This window comes from Babesia bigemina (genome assembly GCF_000981445.1).
Source record: "Babesia bigemina genome assembly Bbig001, chromosome : III".
Taxonomy (NCBI): Eukaryota; Apicomplexa; class Aconoidasida; order Piroplasmida; family Babesiidae; genus Babesia; species Babesia bigemina.
In genome coordinates, this window is record NC_027218.1 from 2,586,291 (window position 1) to 2,609,249 (window position 22,959).

At 47.0% G+C, this 22,959-nt stretch overlaps 11 protein-coding genes across 11 annotated transcripts; 5 read left to right on the forward strand and 6 right to left on the reverse strand.

Moving 5' to 3' along the window:
* Window positions 1-119: 119 nt before the first annotated feature.
* BBBOND_0310440 (hypothetical protein, conserved) lies at window positions 120-406 on the reverse strand (the record flags this gene model as incomplete). Its single annotated transcript, XM_012913873.1, has 2 exons — window positions 120-267; window positions 306-406. 2 exons carry the CDS (start codon window positions 404-406, stop codon window positions 120-122), a joined length of 249 nt encoding a protein of 82 aa, XP_012769327.1.
* Window positions 407-1,208: 802 nt separating this feature from the next.
* BBBOND_0310450 (hypothetical protein) lies at window positions 1,209-1,427 on the reverse strand (the record flags this gene model as incomplete). The annotated part of the gene is made up of 1 exon (XM_012913874.1): window positions 1,209-1,427. One exon carries the CDS (start codon window positions 1,425-1,427, stop codon window positions 1,209-1,211), a length of 219 nt encoding a protein of 72 aa, XP_012769328.1.
* A 270-nt stretch (window positions 1,428-1,697) lies between these two features.
* On the forward strand, window positions 1,698-2,723 carry BBBOND_0310460 (Cytoplasmic tRNA 2-thiolation protein 1; the record flags this gene model as incomplete). Its single annotated transcript, XM_012913875.1, has 1 exon — window positions 1,698-2,723. One exon carries the CDS (start codon window positions 1,698-1,700, stop codon window positions 2,721-2,723), a length of 1,026 nt encoding a protein of 341 aa, XP_012769329.1.
* A 1,253-nt stretch (window positions 2,724-3,976) lies between these two features.
* Window positions 3,977-4,738, forward strand: BBBOND_0310470 (hypothetical protein; the record flags this gene model as incomplete). Its single annotated transcript, XM_012913876.1, has 1 exon — window positions 3,977-4,738. The coding sequence occupies one exon, from the start codon at window positions 3,977-3,979 to the stop codon at window positions 4,736-4,738; it is 762 nt and encodes a 253-aa protein (XP_012769330.1).
* A 3,345-nt stretch (window positions 4,739-8,083) lies between these two features.
* On the reverse strand, window positions 8,084-8,355 carry BBBOND_0310480 (hypothetical protein; the record flags this gene model as incomplete). The annotated part of the gene is made up of 2 exons (XM_012913877.1): window positions 8,084-8,261; window positions 8,309-8,355. 2 exons carry the CDS (start codon window positions 8,353-8,355, stop codon window positions 8,084-8,086), a joined length of 225 nt encoding a protein of 74 aa, XP_012769331.1.
* A 585-nt stretch (window positions 8,356-8,940) lies between these two features.
* Window positions 8,941-9,514, forward strand: BBBOND_0310490 (hypothetical protein; the record flags this gene model as incomplete). Its single annotated transcript, XM_012913878.1, has 3 exons — window positions 8,941-9,021; window positions 9,106-9,324; window positions 9,410-9,514. The coding sequence occupies 3 exons, from the start codon at window positions 8,941-8,943 to the stop codon at window positions 9,512-9,514; spliced, it is 405 nt and encodes a 134-aa protein (XP_012769332.1).
* Window positions 9,515-9,860: 346 nt separating this feature from the next.
* On the reverse strand, window positions 9,861-10,245 carry BBBOND_0310500 (hypothetical protein; the record flags this gene model as incomplete). Its single annotated transcript, XM_012913879.1, is given in 5 exon segments — window positions 9,861-9,903; window positions 9,936-9,976; window positions 10,029-10,053; window positions 10,073-10,128; window positions 10,204-10,245. The coding sequence occupies 5 exon segments, from the start codon at window positions 10,243-10,245 to the stop codon at window positions 9,861-9,863; spliced, it is 207 nt and encodes a 68-aa protein (XP_012769333.1).
* Window positions 10,246-10,934: 689 nt separating this feature from the next.
* On the reverse strand, window positions 10,935-16,313 carry BBBOND_0310510 (hypothetical protein; the record flags this gene model as incomplete). Its single annotated transcript, XM_012913880.1, has 1 exon — window positions 10,935-16,313. One exon carries the CDS (start codon window positions 16,311-16,313, stop codon window positions 10,935-10,937), a length of 5,379 nt encoding a protein of 1,792 aa, XP_012769334.1.
* A 1,664-nt stretch (window positions 16,314-17,977) lies between these two features.
* On the reverse strand, window positions 17,978-20,821 carry BBBOND_0310520 (hypothetical protein; the record flags this gene model as incomplete). Its single annotated transcript, XM_012913881.1, has 1 exon — window positions 17,978-20,821. One exon carries the CDS (start codon window positions 20,819-20,821, stop codon window positions 17,978-17,980), a length of 2,844 nt encoding a protein of 947 aa, XP_012769335.1.
* A 646-nt stretch (window positions 20,822-21,467) lies between these two features.
* BBBOND_0310530 (hypothetical protein) lies at window positions 21,468-21,674 on the forward strand (the record flags this gene model as incomplete). The annotated part of the gene is made up of 1 exon (XM_012913882.1): window positions 21,468-21,674. One exon carries the CDS (start codon window positions 21,468-21,470, stop codon window positions 21,672-21,674), a length of 207 nt encoding a protein of 68 aa, XP_012769336.1.
* Window positions 21,675-21,790: 116 nt separating this feature from the next.
* Window positions 21,791-22,780, forward strand: BBBOND_0310540 (hypothetical protein; the record flags this gene model as incomplete). Its single annotated transcript, XM_012913883.1, has 1 exon — window positions 21,791-22,780. One exon carries the CDS (start codon window positions 21,791-21,793, stop codon window positions 22,778-22,780), a length of 990 nt encoding a protein of 329 aa, XP_012769337.1.
* Window positions 22,781-22,959: the final 179 nt, after the last annotated feature.

Here is a 22,959-nt window from a genome sequence, read left to right on the forward strand (position 1 = left end):
TTCTTAGCTGGAGATATGCACTTGCTGGCGTCGCAAGCAAAACAAATGCAATGATTCATCCCTAACCAAAGCAACACTCAGAATACGATAATATATTAGGTTGTCAATTGTTGGCTCCACTACCTGCGGATGGTGTGGATAACCGTCAAAACCACGAAAATCATAAAAGTAGCTGCGTGGTTGTGATAGTTGATCAGAGCCTCGGCGTAAGGAGTGGCAGGATCAAATCCACCCATCTGTGTTCTCCACCTCTGCGGCGCATCCGCCCTGCACAAAATGGCTGTGTTATCAAATCTCGAACTTACCGGGCCGGGAAATGCTTGATAGACGGGATTTGAAGCCTGCTGCGTATGCTCTGCAGCAAGCTCTTGCGGCTGCCACCGTTGCTGGCGCCGCCGTCCGACATCGTAATTAATAGTAATTGGGAAATGTTACGCCCCGTGAAAGTTGTACTTTCATAGGGTTTGAAGCGCAGGGGCTCGTTGTTCGACGACGCGACGAGTGGGGACGCACATTAGCAAACAGGGGTCTTAAGGACTGTGAAGTGTATAATTTCCTGTGAAATGTAATTAAACAAATGTGCGCTAGGCGTCGGGCGGATTTCGCTACTGCTTAGCGTCGGTGTTACGATGTTTCATACCGAGCCTATGATGTCGTCGATATAGGCGTCTTGGTTTTTTACTGATAATGGGTTCTGTGGACTGGTAAAAACATGCTATGTCGATATATATGGCAATACACGGACAGTTGTGCGTTTGCTGGTGCCGTCATAATGTTACAACGATAACAGCCTTGTGTCCATAAACTGAAGAGAGATATGCGATACCCCTCGTGGCAAAAAATACGCGCTTACACAAGTTTTACAGTCGATTGGTATGTGTGTGCTGCTGGCATTGGTTTGTCGCATAAGTATCTAAAACGCTCTCAGCGGTTGCAGCATAGGAACGCAGTCCTACAAAATATACCAATACGGCCAGATAATCCGTGTTACAGTTCACGAAAAGTACAACTAGGTTGTCTCGACTTTGTTACTAAAATCCATTCTATGCGGGCGAAAATGGAAAGCGAAGGAAACCTATGAAGCCAGTGACAATCTACGCCAATGCAATCTATCTTTCACCGTAGAGGTCGCAATGAGCGATTATGGGCGGAAATTTTGTATTTAGTGTTAATAATGAATATATCAATGTATAAGCAGAACACATTTGCTAATAGACGATGGCAAAAATAGGCCATTCTTCACTCCCTGACTTGTTCGTAGAGAACGACAGCGCCTGCGTATGAGCCAGTTTTCCTCGACGCGCATTAAATCTAGAAACGTGGCTGGCGATATAATAGTAGAATTCCGTAGGTAAGAAGGCTGGGAATACCGTCTGAGTTCCCGATGGTTGTCTGGCGGTGGAACATAGTGAATTGCAAAACCACATTATGATCAGCAGTACATGCCTACATGGAGAGAACGCATAAATAACTAATTCACAGCGATGTGTGAACCTATTAACGCAGTCGGCGCGACAATACTGGCCAAACTTTTGTGCCATCATCCGCTAAACCAAATGACAAATAAGGAGTAACATTTGCAACTCTAACCTGAAATCATCGAATTATACAGGGTGTATAGCTTAGTGTATGTACCTCAATTGCCAAAGACCGCCAATGTGCGCCCATTTTTAAGAACGTGGTACGATAGTCACAAAATGAAATGTGCTTCGTGCCTTGTAGAGCATCCAGCTCTCAGGCGGTCGGTTAATAGGCTGCCATATTGTAAGAAATGCTTTGTGGAGGCTTTTGAAGACGAAGTATACCAAGTGATCCAAGAACAAAAACTCATTGAGGATGGAGATGTTGTTTGCATCGGAGTTTCGGGAGGCAAGGACTCGTCGGTACTAGCACATGTTCTCGCCACTTTAAAGGAACGGTATAAACGAAATTGGACATTGGTGCTGCTTGCTGCGGACGAGGGAATTAGGGGATACCGTGATGATTCACTTAATGTAGTGATGAACATGAAAAATCCCAACTACAAAGAGCTGATGATTTTGAACTTCAAAGATAGGTTCGGATTTACGATGGACGAGATAGTGTCGCTCATTGGGCAGAAGAACAACTGCACAGTATGCGGAACCTTTCGTAGGCAAATTCTAGAAATCGGCGCAAGGCTGCTTGGTGCCAACAAGCTCTGCACGGGACACAACCTCGACGATAACGCGGAGACTACGCTTCTCAACTTTTGCAGGAACGATCTATTTAAACTGGCCAAGAGCCTAAATGAAAGATCAAATGCATCTATCGCAGCGCGTCAGCCTGACGAACATAATGCAGAAACTCGGCCACACGAAGATTCGAAAACAGAGAGCAGCAACGGAACGGCATTTACGCGCATAAAGCCCATGATGTATTGCTACGAAAAGGAAATTGTAATGTACGCCAGATATCTGGGACTGGAGTACTTTTCTACGGAATGTTCCTATGCCCCGGAAGCATACAGAGGGTATATGAGAACGTTCATAAAACAACTGGAGGCCGTTGATCCACGAATTATACAGAACATAGCGCACTCTTCACAACATTTATATGCGCATTATCCAACCAACCGAGAACTAAAATCGTGCAAAAAATGTGGTATAGAGGGTTTAAATGATCTATGCAAAGCTTGCGTAACCGTTGAGAAGTTATCATCGCTTGCGAAAAAATCGCAAAGTAATTCGAACATTTGGGCCTGAATGTTATTACACCGTTAAAACTCGTGATAATTAAGTAGATGTTGTGACTATTTACGCTTCATGGTTTTGCGGCATAGTTTATTATGCGTGCATCATTGAAAACGTCCATCTCACACCCTACATGTGGCGAATGAGCATTAGTGTTACATTTTCAAATACGATAAGCACGGGTCAATACATGTTTGTAGGCCCTCGTTACACGTTTTACCCCTCCGATGGTAAACTTCGATGAATGTCTTAGTGGTGCATACACAACTAACCATAAACTGAGTTTTGACTTCATTAATAACGTACAGAGTGGCTGAATATGCGCATAAACATTGCACAATAAGAATCCTTGCGTGTTAGCTCATTAATAAGTATGTTGGTAAATTCAGTTTATTGCACAACATGAATCAGTACGTGGAAGAATGACCGAGACATGTACGTCACAGATGAACTTGAGTCTGCAAAAACGTAGTGCCATATAGCTGATAACGTTCGCACTAAGTGGTGTCACGTGTATTTGCAAGACAGGCTACGCAACTAAGGTTGTTACATGGAGATCGTTCAAACAACTCACAACGCTCTAGTTGCTTTAAAATTCGATAAACAACCTGAAACCAGATAGTGTAACAACACTACAATCTATCCCCGTGTGTATTCGTAATTGTGCCCAGGCAGATGGCACCGGTGACGTTCGGCAAGCGGACTGCGTTTGACCAGCAGCCTACGCCGATGGTTGTTGGTGATGAGCCATTGTATAGTATTTTGTGTCTCTAGTGATAAACGTTTTGAGATGGCGCACTATACATTTGGAAACCGAACGATTTTAAGTTCTGGGTGGTGCGAGTATGTGGTGGAATGCGACAATCACGGAATTTAGTATACTTTAATATACAACCTGTAAACCATCGTAACCTTGCTAACATTGATGTGTAATTGCAAATACTGCTAAAATTCCCAAGTTAAGTATGATTTATTTTGGAGGAAAATTGGATACTGCCAAGACATGCGTTGTGGATACTGCATGTCACCTTCACTTTGTGGATCTGGCTGCGATGGGCCAACATTGTCGCCATAACGTCTCCATTGCCTGTACGGCTCTCGCATAGACAGCTTTGCATATCTCATTTATAGACGCAGACATTGGAAGGCAACAGCACTAGTGTTGTGCTTACCCGCAATAAATACAGCTGTTTGTACAGCATATTGCAAATAGACACATATCCATACACACATATCAATAGTATATTTCAACGCATCAACACAGAATGGTATACACTTCGTTGACTGAGGCTCCTCACAACCTCAAGGAGGCTATCGACTGGTTGATGGCTGTGAAGGGAACTGATGGAGAGAACAACTTGAAGGCTCTGGGTAAAGCAGTTTACGATGTACTCGCAGACAAGCCTATCGGAAAGGCGGAGCTGCCGGCACTCGAAAAAGTTAAGCCCATCGCCAAAAAGTTCCTGGAACACAAGGATCTTAAAGGCCAGTGGTTCGTAAGAATGCTGATGGATAGATACAATCGGCCTTTGAATAGATTCACCAACAGAGTCGTTAAATCCATGATATATATTACTGACAGCGATTACAAAGATGCCATAAAGGGACAGCGTCTTACCGCTGGAAATATTGGAAAGAAAATAGGTGAAGTCGTGGATGGTTGTGGAAAGTTATTGGATGGCGTAAAAAACCACGACAAGTATAAATCTGCTTACAGTTCGGAGGCTACATGGGATGCGTCGTGCTCAAAAGACCCGGAAGCCTGCGCAGTGGTCCTCGTGGGAATTGCACCAGTGCTGTTCGTAGGCCTACGTTCTTTGTTTGATGCGGTCCCCGGTAGAATCTTCGGAGTTGCGAGGCCTAAGGCCAAAGGAAATTCAGAAAAAATATTGACTGCCGTTGGTTATGAGCTACCGCAAAGGCGCAGTGAAATTCTTGGTGCAGAGTTGCTCAACGCATTAGAAGGCGTAAGTACTGAAGTGTTGACCACAATATACGACCTCGCTGGGTTCTGGGCTTTCTATTGATGGACATTGGGCAGGAGAACTGTACAAGTAGATTGGCGAAACCAGATTTATCTTCCGTATTTCGAGTGAGTTGTCATCAGGCAAACCCCCGCAAGACCTAAATGAATGACATGTGGTCCACTCATGCAAATTATTCCAACTTCGTCAATTACATTGTTACCGTAGAATAAGGACGAAACAGTTCTCAATGTCCCTGTAATCGGTTTCGTGCTGTGGTCTGGCGGGCTGTTGTTTGTACGTCACGCTCCACTGCCCGCATACACGACTCAGATTCATGGAGTCACGCAATTTATGAATGACAACCTACACTGCTTTGTGTATTTTTATGTCGACGAGAGATCTCCACCGCATTGTCTTGGCTTCGCAGCGTACTGGTTGCAGAGCTAATGGGTGCCTCTACCACGAAGCATATAACCGCTGATGCATGTGTACATAACGACGCAACATTTTTGCTATAGTCACGTTCCTGCGCTTCCGCTATGCTATCACGCCACGTTTATGCGGCCATTATGGTGATTTATGTTGTGTTCTTCAGGTCTTGGTCTTATGTACCATTTGCTGGTCGTGCCGCGCACGGCGCTGCTGCGTGGTGGACCCCGGTTTGAGATGCCTGTAACCCGCAGTTATCAGATACATACACAAAAGAAGTTGGCGGTATTTTCCTTGCAACTGCAGTATTCATCTTCTTGATCTGGCATAAGTATCCTGGTCAGTTACGCAGGCTATTTTATGAACTGCGTGCTGCCGTTGCCAAAGAGCCGGGGCATTCTGATGCATCTACAAATCATCTTGTCGGTGGATGTATTGCCGTAGGTATTGATTTCCTCCGCCATCCCGTCAGAAAGGCTAGGGTACATTCACGTGGAGCATGCGTTACCTAAATTACAGCATCTGGCGTAAATGTAGTAGCTTTTATCGTCAAGCGGTCCTACTTCCAGCTCTATAAACGCGTGTTGGGGTATACTTTACCGGTTCCATGCATCTGCAACCTTTTACTCCCTCCCTCCACACCCCCTTATAACACCCTATAACTCTCAAAGGTTAAGAGGCTTTTTGTGGTGGCAAACACCGGTAACTGGACACATGCCCTCACATCACGTATTGTCTAATAAGACACGAGCTATGAGGTCCGTGCAGATAATTACACACTGCTTATCAGAGATTACCTTAACTCAGAAAACGACCATTATGCCAAGTGCGACAACGGTTCGAATAACCGTGGTTACCGATTTTACAGGCACTGGAGAGCCATATCGTTGCTTTGTATCGCGTAAATTGGCAATTTATCGGTCATCTCTTGTTCCGCATAATTCACCAGAGGGTTCTCTGTCATCCGTGACCTACTGCGGCTCGTTGGGCTCTGTTGGTAGTCTGACGTGCTGTAACTGACTAATGTTATAGTTATGACGGTCTTCAAATAGCTCCAACCTGAACACTAGGTTCGGCGATACTCGTTCCAACTCCCCAGTTAAAGTCTGTTTAGGATCATTGCGTACTCTTCAAATGCTTGTTCCAGCTCACGTTGCTTACTTCATAATTCGATATGTTGGTGAGATGTGTGATTTATTGGTCCCAGCCTGTCGCTGAGGACGTTGTAGTGCTTTTAAATATCCGATGTACCTTAAACCCGTATATACTCTTCACAATGCCTGTCGTAGTTATATTACATATCCTCTGGGATTATATTTCGTATCGCTGTTGTAAAGGTACGTAACATGGCACCCGTTTTCCTGACTGCTGCATGAACTCTATATAACCGTATGGATAATAAGCGATCGTTGACCCATTTTAGCGTCGTTTCAATTCCTGCTTCGGTAACTGGCACACCTGCCGCTTTCTCAATATCTACCCATGCTGAAGCGCTCACTGAATATGGTTTCGATGCTTCTGGGGCTCCCCGCCTTATCCTCCGATGACCGTGATCTTGAGAGTCAGTCGATGTTGGTGTTTGAACTGTATATTTCCGAAATAGCTTTTTTCCTTCTTGTTCTATCTCTGTAAGACGATGCATTATCGTATTTCAAGATGTCCGATGCTACCTGTTCAATGCCTTTGAATTGCTCTTCGAGATTCGTCAAAGCGTTCTGCAGTTCGGCATACCTCTCCCGTGTTAGGTTTTTCCTTTTCAGGCCTCTAGTTAATGCACGATATGCATATAATCTTGCTTAATTTGGTGCAACGGCCATGCAAAGTGCCGATATGATTGACCTAATGCATGTGTTTATAGCACCCCTGTTGTCAAAACGGTTAGACTAAAAAATAATGTATTGACTTTTGTGTCCCTAAGCGTTGCCGGCCATACTGCGTCGAAAATACCGGATCCCATCCGAACTCCGAAGTCAAGCGGCGCTAGGCCGGGTTAGTACTGGGGTGGGGGACCGCCCGGGAACCCCTTTCGGTGCCGGCAACCTATTTAATCTATCATTTTACAAATGTTAAATAAGATTCTATTGCTATTATATGTGGAATAGGCTTATGCAAAACACTATGTAAATGTGGTATCAGCCACGAAACAAAGGAGGAGGTGCTCCCATATATGCGAGGGTACACGATGAGGGTGGTGGACTGGGTGCACTGTGGGGGATGGACTGACGAGTTATTGTCTTAGCATTAAACGCCGTTAATGACTATCATATTTACAGATATTCTGCCTTAAAACTTCATACCACCTATATACGCACGCGGATGGAAGATACGCAGTTAAATTTGGTAAGGAGGGCACGATGGAAAAAACGTCAGAGCCCAAGTATGACCCAAAACAAATGGTTATAAAATATATATAACGTAAAACAGACGTCTAATGTGCTTTGGAAGGAACGTAAGTGCCCGAACTGGATTTCAACGCATCCTCACTATACCTGGCAAGCGGGATTTTCAGCCTGTAGACAGAAGCACAAACCGTGACTGTGCAGGACACAAACATGCAACCGACGTCATTTTAAAACAAATGTTCAAGGTGAAAAGACGGTTGCAACTGAACTCACGTGGCTACTAACTGGACGGAAAAGCTGTATACAGAATACACCCAGGGCATTCTCAATTACGTTTTCATACCATATATAGTGGCGGATGTGCCCATTTTGTTAATTGTAGGGCATTCGTATTCGATGATATGAAACGTATTGACGTATGCTTACACAGGCTAAGGAAGCTCTGTTTACAGGATGTTGTCGTGGGTGGGTTTTGGAGCGCAGACATAGTGGCGCTGGATGCGTATTAAAGAACGTTGTGGCATGTTTTTCGCCATGCGACGCAGAAACATACATACAGTTGGACACTATTATATTGACATGGCAAGTGGCATTACTACAGAATTCTATTTGCACTGCGTGCCGCTAGAAGAGATTATTGGAGTTTAGGCTTGGAATCACGGAACCCGTCACGTATTTGGCCGAATATTTCTCCGAGGCTTACGTTGTATATTTTACCCATGATGTAAAGGACCAAGAGAAAGACGGAGATGCCTAAAGCAAGGCCACCAATAACGGAGCCAACAGCGGCTTTCGCGTTATCATCCATATTTCTCTAACTTACATTACAGTCAACCATCCACAGTTGTTAACAACTTACCTCAATTCTTTAAAGCTCTTGACCAACTGAAGATACAGAATGCCCATACCCCCACCCCTATCTTGCCATCCGCCATTTGCTGGGGCAAACATAAATCCGGATATCCCAACGCTGACATGTTATGAACATACCCTCCCGCATGCATCAGTAAGACATTCCGATTGTGATGTAACGACGCTGCAACTAACGATACAGTGTCTACGAGAAGCGCCAAGTCTGCCGGACATCTGCTTTGTTCAACCCTGGTTATTCCGATGTGACCAGCTCCCCTGAATTCCTAGTTTGTTGTTTCTTATCAGTACAATGCAGCCACTTAGCACGCCACTATACAGCACCTCTCACTCACATGTCACTTGCTAACCTTAAAGATGGTCCAGCACGTCACATGGTGCATCACCCGTCAGGTGACGGTCTGGATTACCACCCGATAAGTTCCACTTTTTTCTTGAGATGAGATCACCAACACCAACATATTAATCAGCACTACGCCATCCCAGCAAATCTCCGTTCCCTAACATCTTGCCGGTTAGGAGACGCTATACTAGAGTAGAGGGATAGGCGGTGCGTGAGGCGCAGGTTTTGCATCCGTTCTCAAACTCCTTATTGCAAGCACCATCGTCTGCGTGTTTACGATGCATAAGCCACAAGCCATCAATCAATATGAAAATGATGGCGATGATGAGGGCGACGGCGGCGATGGCTTGGGGGGACGGGTGTTACGTTCACTGCACTGCTCATGTGATTGCTCATCAACGCGATCATTACTGTCTAGACATTCAATGCCAGTTGCCAGTTAGGTGATCGGTGGAATTTGGATTAACAATTTCTGCGCTAACAAATTGCTGAGATCAGCTGTAGAACGCGATGCAGAACGGTATCTTGCGTACGAGGAAATCGCGGATGTTGCGGCCCACCGGGAAGCGGAAGATGCACAGGTCGAGCAGGATGATGGCGACGATGATGGCAACGATGACGGCGGCGATGGCGGAGGGGGAAGTAGTTACTTCACTGCTCATGTAATTGATCATCAACGCGATGATTACTGTCTACAACATTAGATGTCAGTGGCCAGTCAGGTTTTTGTGACTAGCTGCGCAGTAGATACCGCACCCTGTGGAACGGCCTGATGCGGAAGTAGCTCATGACGCAGATGACTATGATGATGAGGACGACGGCGGCGATGATGATGGCAACTGTGAGATTTGAAGACTTGGAGGGATTCGTGGTGTGAGCAGTACCGGGTCCGCCGGTGGAACGTGTTACGGTAGTAGAAGAGGAGACACGCTGTAGACTAGAAGAATAGTCGGAATCGGGGGTAAGGGACGTAGACCATCGACCGGTAGCTCTATGATAATAGAGGGGAGGGCGTTTCTTATCACAACAATAACACATACATGTCTTGGTATTACAACCATCACATTCCGAAGGATGGCAACTTTGCATTCCACTGCTGCGCTGCCAGTAGGTAGCGTTACATACAGAACACCTTGTACATTTTCCACAGCATATGTAGCAACATCTACAATTATTTCCTGCACATTGTTTGCCACAGCTACACTTCGTCATCTTCCCCTCCCAGTCCCACTCCCCTCAACCTGCAAACATCAATCACTCAAGCAGCACCCACCAACTGCAACACGTGCCACTGCCGCGCCCAGTCCCCTCAACCTGCAAACATATCAATCACTTAACCAACGCACTCACCAACTGCAACACGTACCACTGCCGCTCCCAGTCTCCTCAGCCTGCAAGCATATCAATCACCTATGCAAGCACTCACCAACTGCAACACTACCACTGCCGCTCCCAGTCCCCTCAGCCTGCAGACATATCAATCACTCAAGCAAGCACTCACCTAACTACTACAGGAACACGCAACTGAGCAAGCCACTCACCAACCTCTCATTAACACGCAATGCAGCAAGGACACTGGCCATCTACTATCGGCGCCACGGTAGCAGAAAGGCGACCGCCGTCTAAAGCAGGGTCAGTCACATCACAACTATGCAGCTATCACAACTGAAGTACAACCAAGATAAAGCATGTTGATACCATCATGGCCGTGGCATGCAGGTCAACCGGTAGCAGTTGCGCAGTCGACTCTATCCATCACAGACCGTACAACGGTGCCACCGTCGCTTATGAATCTCATCACATTTGTGTCTTTATGATTGAATAAGTGAGGCACATTCCTTGGTAAATCCGTTTATCATTTACGCCGTTACCATCAATGCCACCTAACTACGCCATCCACTGGCCATCACGTCACAATCCCCGTGACACTGAATAGAGACGCACGCGATAATACCACGTCAACCACTTATACCATACGATAGAAGTCACCTAATGTTGTCGTATTCAGTCGCCTACGTTGACGACCAATCACCCAGTTTTACAGCACTGGCCAGGTGAGATGCCGTAGACATCTCTCACAGGTAACTCACAACTCGGCTTACCGGATTCAGTCATCTCTTAAGTAGGCTACATGGTTCTGGTTATGCCTGGAAGTAGTAACGTTTTTTCACACCATGGTGCTGTAGGTGCTGTGGTGACACAACTAACTACTAGTGCTGTAGTGCGATCTATCACATTGCAATTAATGACTACATTAATGCGATAACTACTATTAGAAACCAAGTTGGACAATAGGGTCCTCGTCGAAGTAGTCGACGTCTTTGTAGAGTGAGAGCATCTTCCGGCCTTTCGTGAGTAAGGCCTTGACATCCATGCGGTGAGAAGCCTTGGAGCGGATAAGGTGTGATCGGATGTGAAGCACGTCCAGGCGGTATAGCATTGTGTTGGCACAGATGAGTAATGCGAGAGACCAGAGTGCCACGAGGGTGAAGATGAATGGCTCCCGGATACCGTAGAGGAAATTGTCCATGGCAGTCATGAGTGATGCGATAGGCCCACCGTTGACAATTTCCTGCAACTTTTCGATGACATCTGAGCACTTGAGTTGTTGCTGCGATCCCACCTCCGGCGGCGTGAACCCGTGTAGGTAGAGGAGGGGCAGGGCATCGGGGCATAAGTGGAGGTATGAACACTTGATACTAACATGCTTCTTGAGAGCATAGTGCAGTTTTTGAAGTGACTCCCGCAGTCTGTCTGGTAAGTACACCGTCCAGCTGAGGTAGGTGTGGGCGAAGCGCTGGGAGTACAGGGCGTACGCCCGGTACGTGATGGGTGAGCAGTGTGGATGGCAGTTGTCAGGGTCACTGCCGCAGCCGACCAGTGTGGACAGGGTACGGGGATGGTCTTTGTCGTGGTTGTGATTGGAGATGGAGTTGAGAGACTCTGTACCCCGGATGCCACGGACAGCTTGGAGGCCGATGCGATCAATATGATCCCAGTCAGGGCAGTCGAGATGTGGAGTGGAGAGGGATGAGCCCAGTGGAAGCAATGACTTTGAAAACGCATCATGCATCTCATTCCCGAAATTGTGGAAGTACGATACGAGCTCCCCGGTGGTGCGTGGCGTCCGCCTGGTGAGGCAGATGAGGTAGGAGGACAGCGTCAGCAAGGGGTCCTCACCGCCGCAGCTGGGAGTGATGATGGAGGAAATGACACTGCCCTGTTGCGATGTCTTAGGCAAATCCCCTCTCTGAAATCCCATCCTGACCCTGCTCTTGAGGCACAGGTTGCACGGGTCGAAGAGGTGCGTCTTGAAGGTGGAGTCGTAGGCGTCGGTAAGAAAGGCCTGGAGGGGAGATGGCTTCTTGGGATCACTGCCATAGTTACAATTCTGCCAACCACCACTTAGTTTGTCCCTCTCACACTGCGACTTCAGGAACTCCAACTGGTGGTGGCAGGCGTAGGCGTAGTCACGCAGCTGGCAGAGGAGGCAGGCTGGGTCGGGGGAATAGTAATAAGCATATTTATCTTGATCTTTAAAAAATGTTTCATAAGCGTCAGAAGAGCCTTTATATCGAATCCTGAAAAGTACGTGTGCTGCGTAGAGACATGCCTCTGTCAGTTTATCGGCGACATGGGAAGCGTCCAGAGTGTAAGGTTCAAGGGTGACGTCGATGGCATCATTTTTAAAACGCTTCAAAAAACTGTAAACATGTTCTCTAATGATGCCAATATATCCATATGTATTCAAGCCGACAAACCAGTAGAGCATCTCTCGGACGGTTCTGGGCGGAGGCAGATGGTCGGACTCTGGGGGACGGGAGGCAGGTGGTGAGGTGGGAGAAGTGGAGGAAGGGGTAACATACCAAGGGTTTTGGCAGGTTTGTGTATTTAAATCATCCGGAGATTGGTCGGGGAATACGGCCATTGGAATATTAATGTCTGAGCGGTCTGCATCTCCCATAGAAAAATCATCCAGGCCGTCACGTGTGTGGTCGGCCTGTACTTTAATCATGGGAATGTTTTCAGGGTCATAATCATGAAGAGGCTGAGAAGGCGCGGTATTAAGTGTTTCGATAAATAAATCAACAGTTTCTTCTGCATCAGTGTGCGTTACTTTTGAGATCTCCAAACCATCATCAATAACTTCGTAGGCTGGATTCACGCCAATTAGCACGGATTTTACGTCATCCATGTGCTGGAAACTTTTGTCATCATCGTCTTCATCTGTGGGTCTTGTCGGCTTGGTGATATCAAATAACACTGGAGACGCAGCTGAATTATATTCATCCTGACTAATGTTGGGGGGGTTGATGTCATAGGACCGTGGAATATAGGCTCTAATAATGTCTAATGTGGGCAACTGTTTTGGATCTGGGACATTAACCAACTTGTTAGACCCATCCGGGATACTGTAGATGTTCTTCGAGTCAACAGCTCTAATATCGATGATAGGTGGAGGGTATGTATTAAAACCGTGAACTGCACGTTGTATAATGTTCTCAGGAGCACATATCTTAGTATTGAAAGGAATTTTTACAACTTCTCCAAGGGTATCATCCTGGAGATTTTTACGCATTTCTTCCGTTTCCTCTTCTTTTCGCAATACATCGTCCATGTTTTCGCTCCATAATGTATCCTGATGTTGCCGCTTTGCTCCGGCTTCTAACGCCTTTTTAAGTTCTAGATCCTCAGCTTTTTGCTTTTCGTATAATTTCTGGTGGACATCCTGGATCTCTGCAATATGTTGCTGTTTAAACACATCAGAGTCACTTGTTATTGGTTCCCCTCCAACACCGAGCACAACTGGTTCATCTTCATCAGAGGCGACTGCACCACCAAGACCGAACTCAGTTGGATCATGAAGAACGACCAACGGTGCGTCTTTAGAGTTATCTGTGTCACTCGTCGGAGGCTTAGTGATCTCAATCGATAGATTTGGCGGAACAGATTTCATGTTTTTCTGTAAAACCTTACGATATGCCTCCTCCAAGTTTTCAGATATTTTTTGCGGTCCGTATATCACATCAATCTCTGGAGGAGGAAACGAATGTATTTGAGGACTTCTTGGTGAATTTATAACAGTTTGTGCATCAGTTGCAGCAAACGTTTGTCCCTGACCACCTCCACCGCCACCCGAACCAGCGGAAGTCGTAGTAGTAGCGGCTGTAGAAGTATGCGATGTACTTTGATCATTCTGTTGAGTGGTGCCAGAAGTGGTCGCCTGGTCACTCGTTCCCTGACTACCACCGGGAGCAGGGGCACTGGATGACGGAGGTGTTGGAGGGTGAACACCTGGAGACTGAGGTGAAGCAGGGGATTGAACAGCTGTAGTCGGAGGTTGTCCAGGAGGTGCAGAGATACCAGGCTGCGTACCTGCATTACCACCGCCATTTGCACCCTGCCCCTTAGCACCTGGTTTACCAGGCACAGAAGCAGACCCCTGACCACCACCGGTACCAGAGGCACCAGTTGACTGAGTGACTTGGCTCGTGCCACTTGGAGCCTGACGTTGTCCAGGAGGTGAAGTGACAACAGTCTGTTGAGTTGTAAGAGTACCGCCCGGTGAACCCTTACCCTTACCACCTTTTGGATCAGCGTCAGTAGAAGACCCCTGACCCGGAACAGAGGCACCAGATGACGCAGCACCTGAACGTTGAACACCAGGAGCCTGAGATTGGACAGATGATGAAGCGGAATCAGGCTGTTGACCTTTATGATCACCGCCCTGTGAACCCTGATCCTGTCCACCTTGTGTACCAAACCCAGATGAATCCGCCGGCCCACTCTTGCCCTGACCCTGACCCGGAGAAGAGGCATTAGATGACGGAGAGCGTGGGGGTGAAACACTTGGCAACTGATGTTGTCCAGGCTGTGAAGATCCACCAGACTTTTGACCCGGACCACCACCGCCATCTGAACCCTTACTCGTAACACCTGGCTTACTAGGGGAGCCAGGGGCCGCAGGAGCACTGGGGAGAGAGGCTTGAGGGGGAGACGATGATTGTTGAGATGAAGTCTTTTGAGATGTAACAGTACTTTTAGGTGTAGATGTTGTAGACGTGGTACTACCGGGCCCTTTCTGGCCTTTCCCACCTTGAGTTCCTGTCGGCCCTGACGCTCCTGCACTGCCTGAAGACAGAGATGAAGAAGATGTTTCAACTGATGAAGTTGTAGGCTTCCCGTCGCTTCGACCACTATTTTGATTCCGAGACGTTCCCTCTTGGTTTACCACCGGCTTGGTCGCTTCAGTCTTGGTGGCCACAGGTTTCGCAGCTTCAGTTTTAGTGGCAACCGGCTTCGCCGCCTCGGCTTTGGTGACCACAGGCCTGGCGGTCTGTGGAGTTTTGGCAGCACTTTTCGGCGCAGACTTTACGCCTCCCTCAACAGATGGAGTTACTACATTAGGTTTCGTTGCCTTCGTCTTCGTGACCGCAGGACAATCGTCTCCATTCAAAAGTTTAATTAGCTTTTTTAGTCCACCGCTTGCCTCATCGTCTTTACTAAGCATCTCTATCACTTCACGCCACCTTTGCAGCAGAGCTTTTGAATTATTACCATTCCATAGGTGGTGGTTGGCTTCAAACACGAAGCCGTAGGGGAAAAGATTGTTGGTGAAATATGCTCCGAGATTGCGGCTATTTGGTGCGTTGACGGCGGCGTCTTTCGTGTTAATGCGCTCCAATTTGCTTCGCACCGTCCCGAGATTTTCTCTCAACCAATTCGCTGTTGTTTCTGCAAACTTTTCCGCATTAATGTGCTTAGGGTTTATGGACTGACCGGTGTGATCAAAGAAGCGCCTGGTGAACAATTTGTCAATTTTTCCTCTAAGCGCGGTGCAATGTTTTTTTAATTCGGGCCAATTGATGCATGTCTCTGGTTTTTGCACAACTTTTATTAATTTAGAACCATCAGAGTCATTTTCAACAACCTGACAAAACGCTTTCACCAATGCAAGTACATTAGCAGTGTTCGCCTTATGGTTTCCGGAAGCAGGAACAACTGATGTTGCGAAGATATCACGGAAAAGATTGTACTTACTAGAATTTTTGTCCAAAAGGGATTTAAGATCCAAAGCCATATGCAAACCCTGGTAGTAGCCGGTGTAATATTCAGCGTATTTCACTTCGTTTTCACCGAAGCCTCCGGGTATAGTCCCGCCGTAATCATTGGGGTTTGTAGATCTGAGATATTTTTGCAAGTCGCCACCATAGTGACCCGTATACCAATGCTTCTCATACCCAGGATAATCATTCTTCCACCCTCCGCCACCAAGATTATCGAAAGTCGCATTAACATCGTACCAAAGATAGTACATCGCGGCAAGGAATTTGGGAATACACTCGAGGAGAGCGTCAACTACTTGATCAACATTGGGGTCACGGGGCATTGAGTTATTGTTGCTATGTAACTGCGTAGGAACGTGCGCTTTTACTAATCTTTTGTAAAAGTGATCCGTGGTGGTCATAAAAGTAGACAATGAGGACTTAATTTTACGGTAGTCTAGATCCTTATAATATGGTTTAAGACGCTCATGAAGTTTGTTGGCTACCTGGTCAAGTTTACGCTTCCCCTCCCTCTCATACAACCAGTTCAGGAAAATCAAACATTCCTTAAGGCTGGTAAGTTTGATTCCAACAGCAGAGGCCATTATGCAATACACTAATACAAATACAACACGGTATCAAACCACGCTTCCAACGCAACGTGATATCAGCTTACAGATTGTAGGCCCGAGAGCTTTACAAAGCGAATCAAAGGTCACCTATCATGCTACTTACATACCCATCGTGCAGATACAATGTAATTGATCACGTTTGAAAATATTAAAATAATGATTTTTTTAAAGTGAATCCGCCTAGGAATACTAGACGAACAATCAAGTGCGCTACGTGCAAACGCTACACAGTGAACTGCCAGCGACAACGGCGTGAGTCACGATACCAACAACACGCCTGCATTCCCCCTCAACAGACGAAGGACGAAACTCGCACCCCTTCCACCTACCTGAGGAGGAGGTATGACGATAAGCTCATATATTTGGCAACACCTTAGGCTGACTGGCGGGGGGTGGATCGCAGGGTAGAGCACGGAGCACTCCATGAGGGTTCCGGGTGGAAGATATGATGCATATCCTCACCCCGCATTGTCACGCCTCTGCAGCGTCTCACATCGGCGTTTTGCGGACATCAGGGCACCCACCATGCATCGTGCCGCTGTCGCCCGGATAGACGCCAGTGCCTCATTTTAGCATCTCCCCAATGACCACCAGAGATTGCGAACATCACCCCACTTTGCCATGGCCTAACGAGGTGCAGATTATAAATCGCTGCATCAATCTGCGCACGGAGCTCTCGCTTTTCGATTTAACATCTGTGCGTAGTATTGCCACAGCGACAACCTCGCCCGCCGTTCCCCCTCAGTCACCTTCCATCAGCATTGCACGATAATACAGATAACACTGCCAACTTCAGCTGACGAGCTAGCTCAATCATTAATCACGCCATTCACAGGCGGCAGCCTAGTATTCAATACCGTCCTGATGTTAACACAGCAATTTGCGTGCTGAAAACTCCTCACATCTCTACCCTACTGCTGTCGTACTCCTTATTGAGCTGAGGGTTGCAAAGAGTGTTTCACCTGCTTTCGCCACTCAATGCATTTTCCAAATCTTGGTCATATTCATCTGATTCTGAGCTTCTCACTATGAAGCATTGTCTGATATCTTCCTACCATGCCATCTGTCCGTGAACTAGTGGCTTAGTCCGATGGTGCCGAGGATTCAACGCTTTGCCGTTGTTGTAATGCCTCACTGCGACATTACATATGATTTCATTATGCGCATTGTATATACAATGATCGGGTAACGATACTTTTTTAGGATATTCCGCCAGTTGACTGACGTGGCTTGACAGTGACTGCCGGTAATTGCTAAACAATAGTGGACTACTGAAACTCATCGCTGGAATTCACCAAGTGCTCATTGTTATGTGCTAACGGCATTGCCGACCTTACAAATTGTGGGCAAATATGCTGACTGCTATATCCCACATCACTCAATTATGTAGTGAGAAAGGAAGAGTGATAACTTGGAAATATGTGATAACGTTTCGCCCTCATATCAGCCCTTATCAGCGTCTGCACTACTTATACACGACATAGACAACAGCGGACAAAGCGGCAAAAGCAGCACAGAATTTACCACATCCTGCCATAAGCTAATGCTGTCTCTGGAGACACAAACCAACATAACGACCAACATGTACTGACAATTAAAGTGTGCCATTGCCAAATGGGTTACCAAATCCTAGCTACTCATTCCTTGGAGTAATAGTTCTCAATCTGTATGGTAGACAGGACGATACCCTTAACGGTCACGCAGCGGCACTCCAAGGGCGGCATTTCGCGCAGCGTTTCTCCTGGTCCCATTTGCGAACCGTCGAACCGCAAAATAACGAAGTGGTTGGACTGTGACGCTACTAACGAATTGCTGATGTTGTTTAGGTTGGTCACGTCTCCGTCCACGTAAACTTGGTTGAAGCAATCCGGTGGATCCAGGACGTAGGGTGCTGGGCAGTAGAATGCCGCTTCCTTAGCAGCGTGGAGGTCTATATTGCAACCGATTTCTTGTCCGTTCTCAGCGTAGATTGTGGGTGTCTCAGGCTTGAACAATCCAGCAGACTCGTATGTAACGCCGCAGCCTTGCATGTATGGGTCGGTGGTCTCCACTAGCACTTGAACAACATTCCACGTGTATCCTGTCGACAGTCCCATTATATTGTTAATGGGTTGCAGCGAACGGTCTGAACTGATCGCACTACCAGCAATTTCAGTAACGTCAGATTGTTCGGGTTTCTTACCGCATACGAACGTCATGGGCACGTATTGTCTTTTCATGACATCTTTTGATACCAATACAGCGCCTCTACTCAATTTAATCTTCAATTCATTGACGCCCGCAGCTGTAGGCACCGATGCGACGTTCAAGTCCCCCGGATTGCTAGCAATGGAAAAGCTATGTGGCACTCTAACGAGCTCGTCTCCGTAAGGCGTATTCTTGATGGTGTAATGAAAAAGCGTAGATTGCTTTGGAAACCAAGACGTTTGTACATCATTATCATTCCCTACGTCCTCTTCGTCTATGATTATGTCATCAGTACCAGCACAATACAAGACCAAATATGCCCCTGCATATACTGGAATGGAACTCGATGTTACGTCGTATAGCATAAGTCGATCTCGTGAGGTGGATCCCTCACTTGATAATCCAACCTCTTGCCAAGGTAGCAACATATAAGGAAGCACCACGTTGCGTCCGTCCTTATGGCGTACTCTATAATAACGATAATCATCATAGTATGATTCCAAAGTAAGCCTGCTTTTTTCGAACCCACGTTGGTCGACACATATGCAGGCATAGGTTACGGCTCCATCGTCTAAATCAAGCGCGAAAACCTGGAATCCTCGAATAGTGAACGGCCCTGAACTTCGCACAGAATCGGGTAATAGCGCAATTTCATTGGAATGGAGATCGTATAATTCGGATGCGCAATTACTTGGCAAAAGCTCTTCGTCGGGCCTACAGCGGATCCCAGCATCCCAAACGCCAAGTCGCGAACGTTGAATGCATTGGTACGTTTCCCCAATACCGTTTCCCATATATTTCGCTGAGCAATGTTTGAAGCTGATAACCGGATCAAACAAACTAGGCACCTCCCGGTCGCAACCAACGATACAGTACTCATGGGTAAAGGCGAAAGAGACATTGATGATCGCGCGTATCGGACCTAAGTTATATTTGTCTGTCGGTCTCAATAACCAATGAAACAAAAATGAGTTCACCCCTCTTCTTAAGGTGAGTGGTTTGTCTGCGTGGTACTTTAGCGTTACTACTCCCTGGGGTATCTGTGAAATATCTAGTTCAAGAGCATCACCAGCTAGGGCTCTATTATACAATACCACATCGTAAATAGAAGCCTGATAGGTGTTTATATTTTGTTGCAGAAAATCCAAGTTCTGTGGTCGGAATTCAGTTTTGAACAAATACCTCGGTGGATTCCGCAAAACCGTAACAGCTTTAGAATCCTCTACATGTTCAATTGGGAACCGTATGGTCAGTATGCTGCCGGGATGAAGTAGCACAGAACACCACGGACCACGAATTGCTGCCGTATGGTTGCGGAAAACCTTGCTGGTTATGTCGCATACGTGTTCTTTTTTCGAACGGATCTCTATCCTTGCCTTCACGTGACCTGTCTCAGCATCTATGCACCTGCATTCGCCTTTGAATGCGGGTAACGCCAAGCCATCGAAATACTGCACTAAAACCCATGGCTTATAGGTATTAAAGTGTCGATAAGAATATGGTAGAGGATCAATTATAGATTTGTCATTTTCATCCAAGAGAGACCTAAAACAATCACTAGGTTCAAGTCGACCCTCGCAAACAAATCCAATACGCGCATTTGACATATAATCCGCCACACATGAACGGGTGCCAGTGGAGGTATCCTCACTAACCACGTTGTCCGGTGCAAAAAGCAGTGAGGGGCGACTCCCACAGCCTTGAAGCGGGAGATATGAGAGGCCTCTGTACATGTACACCACTCCCAATCCGTATCCCAGCTTTCTTATTTCACCTGTCAACGTGCCGCCGTGATTCCACGCAAATGTTTTTTTGGGGCGAATCACATTGAGGAGGTCAAGCTCTTCTTTAAGCGTATCACTCATAACTAGGTCTCGTGGACCACAGATGAATACCAGCCGATCATCGGTGACAACAAACAGTTGTCGAGCTAACACGTCAAAGTGCAATTCCGTTTGCGACGGGTACGATTCTATCCTGAAGAGTTCATTCTCGGCTTCAGAGCGCACTACTTCGTAAAGCGGAACAGAGCGCAGTGCACCATTGCGACTTACGTAAGTGGTGAGGTGAGCATGCTCATCCGGCGTAGGTTGAGGGTGCCAAACATATTCTATACCATTCACTTCTCGTGGACATATAATAGGACTATAAGGAAACTGATTGAAATCCGTCGAGCAGGTGATGAGAGGATAGTATGTCAGTGTTCTGTCCGGATCATTGAAATCACATATTGCTGCACGACTATATGCGATAGTCTGTAGAATGATCGCGCAGAAAGCCAAGGGATACTTCATGATGAAAAATTTCGAGTTTATGATTTTTTATCATAAGTTGGATGGCAAGTGGAACGCATAGATAAGTTATTAGCCAAAATATGCCCCAAGAATATATTCTAACGGCATAAACTAAAACAATTTGTTGTTCGCCATATGAAAGTACACACAACACCACAGCAGCAGCTAGCTGTTCTGCTGCCTAGGAAATTTCCCCAGCAAGTCTTAAGGGGAGCAACAAGGAATATGGCCAATGAATACGAGATGGGCTTTAAAATTCCTGTTTACAAAAATATCGTTGCGACACTTTCGAGTTATAAGAGGATGTTTGAACTGCATTTATATATACGGATATTTCTCACTGGATACGTGTCTTTAATGGCCTTTTGCTATTTGGGCCAGTAGTGCTTGCGTAGTCGTTGTAGGATTTTGGCTCTCATAAGATGAATTTAGCTGCCTGCAAATGATATTAACTTCTGGGACGTTTATGCAGATTTACTTCTATAAAATATTTGAACCATGAACAACATTTAATTCAAATACCCATAGGAGGCACCACATACACAGACCGCACAATGAACTAACCTTGTTCACCAACTGATCGAAACGGTTTATATTGCTATTGTATTTTATGAACCCCAGCAGGCCGAGTTCGGAGTATGGAGGCATGGCGGCTCCGTGTTCAATGCGATGTTGCTTCAGCTGCGCATCCGTAAAACCAGATGTTGGAGAGCATAACGAATACCGAGACAAGGAGGTGCTTCTGCTCTGCAGAGGAGAATCGCTATGCTCCGAAGTGGTCGAGTTGCGAGCGCTCTTCGCGTTTGACGTCGCACCTACGATGGAGGACCAGTTGGATGCGGAGCACCGCTGACAGCAATCTCACAAGACGTTCTTACGCCTTAGGCGTTCCTGACCGACGACTGGAACTCCACCTTCGAGACTCATCTCTTCGACCCGTGCAACCTGTGCCACAAGAGCAGAGTGATGATGGGATTCAGGATGGAGGATTTGCCTGAGAAGTCACAAAATGGTGGCACAATTTCCAGCATCCTCTCTCCCAGCTGCGCCGGCGATGACCCCTTGTTGACCTTGTCCTCCTACCTAAACTGCCTCACCAGGCGGACGCCGCGCACCACCGGGGAGCTTGTGTCGTACTTCCATCATTTTGGCATGGAGTTGCACAATTATGCGTCAAAGTCATTGTCTCCACTGGGCTCATCCCTCTCCACTCCACATCCCGACTGCCCCGACTGGGACCATCTCAAGAACTCGGACCTCCAAGCTGTCAGTGGCATCCGAGGCTCCGAGTCCCTCATATCCAAACACAACTCCAGCCACGACAATGACCATCCCCGTACCCTGTCCACACTGGTCGGCTGCGGTAGTGACCCTGACAACTGCCTTCCGCATTGCTCGCCCATCACCTACCGGGCATATGCCCTGTACTCCCAGACCTTCTCCCACACCTACCTCAGCTGGACGGTGTACCTGCCGGACTTACTGCGGGAGTCACTCGAAAAACTACATTATGATCTCAAGAAGCATGCTTATGCCAAGTGCCCGTCCCTCCACCTGTGTTCCACTGCCCCGCCCCTCCTCTACTTACACGGGTTCACGCCGCCGGAGGTGGGATCGCAGCCGAAGCTCACGTGCTCTGATATCATTTCTAAGCTGAAGGAAATTGTCAACGGTGGGCCTATCGCATCACTCATGACCGCCATGGACAATTTCCTCTACGGCATCCGGGAGCCATTCATCTTCACACTCGTGGCACTGTGGTCTCTCGCATTCCTCATCTTCGCCAACACGATGGTATACCGCCTGGACATACTCCACATCCGATCACACCTTATCCGCACCAAGGCGTCTCACCGTCTCGACGTCAAGGCCTTACTCACGAAAGGCCGGAAGATGCTCTCACTTTACAAGGACGTCGACTATTTCGACGAGGACCCCATTGGTCAACTTGTTCTTTAATAATCATTACCTCATTCATCTAGTCATTACTTGCCGTGTGATGGATCGCACTACAGCACTAGTGGTTAGTTGTTACTGCGACCTTTACGGCACCGTGGTGAGAGAAAAGCGTGACTGCTTCCAGGCACAACTATGCACATGTAGCCCAATTAAGAGACAACTGAATCAGGTAAGCTGAG